General features: G+C 32.0%; 1 protein-coding gene and 1 long non-coding RNA gene across 2 annotated transcripts; one reads left to right on the top strand and one right to left on the bottom strand.

The window, feature by feature from the left end:
* Positions 1653-4665, bottom strand: LOC107631958 (deSI-like protein At4g17486). The gene is made up of 5 exons (XM_016335564.2): positions 4488-4665; positions 3731-3803; positions 3260-3500; positions 2464-2751; positions 1653-2207 (listed from the first exon to the last, which is right to left on the bottom strand). Exons 3-5 carry the CDS (start codon positions 3468-3470, stop codon positions 1945-1947), a joined length of 762 nt encoding a protein of 253 aa, XP_016191050.1. The 5' UTR covers positions 3471-3500; positions 3731-3803; positions 4488-4665; the 3' UTR covers positions 1653-1944.
* On the top strand, positions 2214-2614 carry LOC110270480. The gene is made up of 2 exons (XR_002360080.1): positions 2214-2357; positions 2430-2614. It is a non-coding gene; the product is annotated as an uncharacterized LOC110270480 (long non-coding RNA).

Here is a 6272-nt window from a genome sequence, read left to right on the forward strand (position 1 = left end):
ATAATATGCAGTAATATTGACTACAAAAAATTATTTTTCTGTATTTTTTTTTAAATATCCATATTTAGTTCTTGCAAAGATGATAAGATTGGAAGATAAATTATATAACTTTATTTGATTAATTAGTTACCAATTAATTCGGACAAGAAGTTAACCAAAGACAGCAATAAAAACTGGATAATGGTTCACATCAATTGCAACTGAAATCTGGTTTATATTCTTTGAAATTATAATTTCGTGCCACTTCACAAGAAAGTGTTTTACTCTTAAGAGACTTATTTTATAAAATCAAACATAACATCAAACATAAGAAGTAAAGAGCAGTTAACATAAAATTAAAGCTAATATCCTCAAACATCTTGAGGAATATTAACAATTAGAGAAAACAAAAGTTAATTATCCAATTCATAGTATAATATTAATATTCTTTTCGTACGAGATTTAGCACACATTACTCTCTTACAACTTTAAATTTTAGATATCTTTGTACTAAAAAGCTGTCATTATAGCATTAATATTCTTTGCGCATACATCCCCTTCTTTATTTTTGTTGGCACGGTCCTTTTGTTTATCAGAGTAATAGTTAGCAACCATGTGATCTTTCTTTGTTCATTTCTTACTAAAACATTCCTTACTAAAATATTTTTGTCATGCACTTCTCAAATTACATTGGTCACTCTAATATTTTAAAATACCAAATATATATGTATATATATGGTCATCCAAATATATAATTATATACATAATGGTTAGAGTTATACTACGTATATACCAAAATCAGCCATCAAAGTCAATCATCATCCTTTTGTTTATCAGAGTAATAGTTAGCAACCATGTGATCTTTCTTTGTGCATTTCTTACTAAAACATTCCTTACTAAAATATTTTTGTCATGCACTTCTCAAATTACATTGGTCACTCTAATATTTTAAAATACCAAATATATATGTATATATATGGTCATCCAAATATATAATTATATACATAATGGTTAGGGTTATACTACGTGTATACCAAAATCAGCCATCAAAGTCAATCATCAGTGTAAAATATATGGTGAAATACAAATACACATTGAAAATAAATTAAACTACACATGTATTTATACACAAATACATTGGTAGTTAATTTTAGTGTACAAATAGCATTTCTAATGTTGACATCATATTGATTAATATATATTACAATTATTAAAAATTATATTTTATTATAATAGATATTTAAGCTTTAATAAATAATATTTAATGAATCAAATACCACTTAAAAGTTTAATTCAGTAAAGGAAAAGAAAAGAAGAGAGAGTTTATAAAAACATTTAAAATTTGTTATACATATTCTTGTAAAAATATAAAGATATTGATAATTAGATGACAGAAAAAAAAATAGTAATAATAACATAGCAATTCTTAGTGATATATATTGATATGTTAATCCGTTGATACAACAACAGATTGTGTAGTAAAAAGTAGATCTATAGTTGAGAAAAATCATGTTATATAATTACTTTATCATTCCTTTATTGTGATAAGGTAGATAAATCATTTCTCATGCAAGTACTATTATCTTTAACCAATCATCTGTTTTGTCTTTTTCCTAAGTAATTTATATACTTGTATCACACGTGCAAGTTGAAGATAAGAAGCCAAACACTAATGAAGTTTTGATTTGTTAGTTTCTCCTATAACTCCAAATAACTATATTAATGACACAATTCAGCACAAGCATTACCAAAGTTACAAGAATACTTGAAATTAAGGGTAGAAAAAAGAAACAAAAGGGAAATGAATTTCAAAGAAGAAACTACTTACAAAGATTCCCACATACATGGGTTTGGCTCCTCTAAAGAGGTAGCATCCACAAAAAAATCAACGGTTCGATCCGGTCCGGTCCGGTCTGGTTCAGTTGGGTTCATACAATTAACACATTTTTCTAGCTTTTCAAATAGTTACCTTTCTTTCAAGGAACGATTAATGGACTTCCTGAGTTCCCAGGAGGGCCATGAAGATGACAAGCACCCTCTAATGGGTGACTGTAGAAATAGCGAAGACGTCGACAAGTGCTTTTGGCGCATTGAGATTGAGGACAAGCAATTGAAGGAGCCTCTAAGCCTTCTCTTTTCACTATCATGGGGTAAGGGTTGATAGCTAGGATCATGCCTCACAGATGAAGTTCTTAGTGCTTGTGGTAGAACACAATTGCATATTGAACCTGCCACAAGTTCAACAAAGATCATATTAATATGTCAACAGTATCTTTTTCCGGGTATCAAGAGTGACTGGTGTATTAATAGTGTTTTTGATGATCTATTTAACTTATGGTAGAAACTCAGATGCAGTTCAGGTGAAGTTGATAGCTGAGGTTCGTTAAATGATTTGACATATTTGACTAAATTATCGACTAACACCTCTCAGTTATCAACTTGACATGAAGTTCTCCGTTAACTTCAATATTGTGTTTCACATACCTAACTTTGCAAGTCTATTTACCCATTTTGGGATTGATTTGCCAGTAAGCTTGTAGCACATGTCCTTGCAGAAGTGGTTGCAGTTCTTAAGAATTAAATGATATGTGTCGCCGTTGTAGCTTGCGGCTTGGCGTTCCATGAACTCCCTAACTTGAACAGGATCCAAAGAAGTGGTTCCTATGAATATTGACTTCCGAAACTTGAAGCCGGGGCACTGCCTTGGTTCAACCTCAAAAACACCACTTGATGGGTAGTCATGAGCTCCAAATGCATATTCCACTCCATGAACTGTAAGATACACTTAAGCTTCATCAGATAACACAAGAATATCAAGTGTATTAAATTAAGCTTTTGGGGACGACTCGAAAACCAAGACATATATGTAAGGCAGAAAATTTGTTTTGAAAATGCTAGCCAGAAAATTGTGAGGGACAAATCCATCTATTTTGAAGTTATAGGAACAAATTTGAGTGCTCTGCTGCACTCTCTAGTTTCCTCACTTACTTATCAGGATAGAAAAGTTGGGAGAAAACATGTGAAGTGATAAACGCTTTCGAGTACCAGAGATGGGTCAAAGTTGAATGATCATATACATTGATTCAAGAATGATAAGCTAGTCAAGTGATCATTTACATACAGTTGTCTTCAGGAAGACAATAGATGAGAACTGTTAGATAGTTTGACTAAATTGTCATCTAACATTTCTCAACTAACTTCGAGAGTGGTCACCATTCAATTATATATCATTCATAACATTCATGAGAAAATTTAAAAGATCAAAGTTTATAAGCTTCACCTTCGACACCAGAGTGGTAGATACCAAGACCAGCCCAATACATGTAACCATTCATGGGTGTCAAGTCATAAACATTGAGATAGACCGGCGTTTTCGCCGGTCCACAGCTAGCCGAATTGACCTTGCGAAAAAGAGAAAAGCGCATCGCCGATTTCCCTTTCAAATGAAGAGGCACAATAGATTTCCATCCTTTCTTAGACTTCAATTTCATCTTTCTGTTATGCGAACACTAGCATAATACCTGCATTCGAATAGTAACAAGATCTGAGATTTAGACATTCCTTCTTTTACTTCAGATCATAAACTTATTTGCTCATTTTAATTTTTTAACATTGTGTTTTAATGTGACAAACTTATCAGCATCCATCTAGCACAAGAAATACAAGTAAAGGCGCCTTCGAATTTCGAAGGATACACATTTTCTTGAGAAAAAAGCATTCTAAACAAAAGTAATATTCAATTGAACTTCACCTCTCAATTCCCAGGAACCTCTGAAGAAAAATTTCCCCTCTTATCTTGTGTTCTTCCTGTATAGCTTCTTTACCTGGAAAATTCCACAGAATGAAACAAATTCACTCTATTTGGTTAAAAGATTATTATCAAAAGGAAAATACCAACAAATTTTCATCCTTTCCTAATAATTCAGATAGAATAAGCTCTAAAATATTCATGATTCTCATTACAAAATACAAAACACAAATGGCAACTAACTTAGCCAACACTATGATGCAAAAATGAGCTCTTTTTTTTTTTCTTTTATTAATTCAAAAACAAAAACAGAAAAGAACCTAAAGTGTATATATTTCTCAGAACAGTTGCAAGACAGAAACCAAATTGGGTAGGTCAAAAGTTCCAATTTTGAACATCAGAAAACAAAGGGCAGCAACTCAGAAAAATTGGAATAAAAGATACTCTAAGCTGAGTTTCAGATCTAACACAACAGTTGAAAGTACAAAGAAACAATCATGTCACTGAAACATTCAACACAAAAACAAAAAGTGAAAAAAAGATCACAAAACCTTAGGTAATAACAATGCTAATAATGCATAACAATAACCACAGTTATCCAATAATCAAGAAACAAAATTAAAAGCAGAAAAACTGTTACTAATTACAACAAAAAAAAAAACAAAGCAACCAAGTGAGAAATTAATTAACATTAAAAAAATAAGATAGAATGAAGAAGATAGAGGAAGAAAGGTGAAAGAGGAAAGTGAAAGGAACTTACAGGAAGAGATAAAAAGAAGGATGCCATTGAGAATGAGAAAGAGAAAGAAAATGGAGAAAATGTGAGAATAGTGTCAAGTGTTTTGAGATGTGGACATAAGTGTGTGAACTGTGAACTGTTGAAAGGTGGCGTAAGAATTAGATCACAACAACAACAAATAAAAAGTGTTTAGTTTTAGTTTCAAGTGATAATTTAAAAGTGTTTAAGTGTTAACAAGTCTCTTAAGATTCAACTTTCAACTTTCAACTTTCTGCCATTTTCAACAAGGGCAATTTTACGGTGTCTATGAGTTGGTTGTTAGAATAAATTAATTTCAATATCCCAGATCATCCATATCGAATCATCAAAAATATAACATAACATAATGCGGAAGCGTACCTGAATTCATAAACATGAATCATACGATCGAAAAAAATTTAGATCTTGTGGTTCTTTCGATCTTCCTCAACCAAAGCCTTCTGTATTCCTAGGAGGCTGAACTGCAACTCTTTTGATGGGGAAAGAGCAACAAAGGCGGCTTTGGTATCTTGGGGACCGAAACCCTGTAGGCCTATTTATATTTGAGCATGGCACCCATTAAACCCTTAAGCCCAAATAAAATAGTATCTAAAGCCCAAAAGATAATATATCTAAAATCCAAAAGATAATTATCTAAGGAACAAAAGATAATATCCGGTTTTATTCTCATTTAATTCCAAATCAAAAGTAATAATGACTTATTCAATTAGCATTTAAAACAATAAATGAGATCATCATTATATAAGTCATTTAATTTGAAATAGCATAATTTGTGATTATAATTAATATATGTATTGCCCACAAATAAGTAAGGAAATCAAATAATTTTCTAACAATCTCCCACTTGGGCTATACATATATTATTTCTTGACATAATCACATCTTTATAAACTTTATGCGCGCATCTGAATGCTATTTCTCTCATTACTTTAACAATCTGGTCCGTCTCATACATTAGATATGGAACTACCGCAGCTTTCATCACATTAAATGCCGTGACTAAACCACGCCCATCACCATCCTAATATACTCAACGACATAGATCAAATTTGGATGAGTAATATGGAAATTACATGCTAAGTGATCTCATGCATGTCTATTTCCAGCTGGTCCAACTTTATTGAGATCAAACACAATACAAATATTGCAAAATAAACATTTCACATAACATGAAATAAACCATCAACTTAATTCTGCAGAAAAATAACTCAATATCTGTCATAGGACATATAGCATAAACTCCCACTAAACCAAGACATCACAACTATTGACACCCATCCGAGCAGTGTGCTCTTGAAAAACTTTAGGGGTCAATCCCTTGGTAATGGATCTGCTAGCATATACTTTGTTCCTATATGTCCTATGGAAATCTGTTTTTCTTAAACTTTCTCCTTGACAACTAAGAACTTGATGTCTGTATGCTTCGATTTTGTCAAGCTCTTATTGTTATTGGAGTATAGTACTACTGACTTATTGTCACAAAATATCTTTAACGGCCTTTCAATGTCATCTACTATATGAAGCTTAGTGACAAAGTTTCGCAACCATATGCCATGAAATCGGAATCAGAGTACCTAATAATCTCCAAATTTTCTGATCTCCGATAAATAAGCATGTAATCCTTTGTTCTCTTTAAACAACGCATTACGCATTTAACAGCTATCCAATGATCCATGTCTGGATTGCTCAAGTATCTACCCAACACTCCCACTATAAATGATATATCGAGATGTATGTAGACTTGAGCATACATTAAATTCCCTAGTG

The sequence above is a fragment of the Arachis ipaensis genome, chromosome B03, assembly GCF_000816755.2.
Source record: "Arachis ipaensis cultivar K30076 chromosome B03, Araip1.1, whole genome shotgun sequence".
Lineage (NCBI taxonomy): Eukaryota > Viridiplantae > Streptophyta > Magnoliopsida > Fabales > Fabaceae > Arachis > Arachis ipaensis.

Bases quoted from the DNA above. Each gene is read 5' to 3' on its own strand.
- LOC107631958 (XM_016335564.2), bottom strand. From the start codon at position 3,470: ATGAAATTGAAGTCTAAGAAAGGATGGAAATCTATTGTGCCTCTTCAT. The intron at 2,752-3,259 runs GTGAAGCTTATA...TGTATCTTACAG, and splicing joins CTACCACTCTGGTGTCGAAG to TTCATGGAGTGGAATATGCA. The intron at 2,208-2,463 runs GTATGTGAAACA...AACTTGTGGCAG, and splicing joins AAATAGACTTGCAAAGTTAG to GTTCAATATGCAATTGTGTT.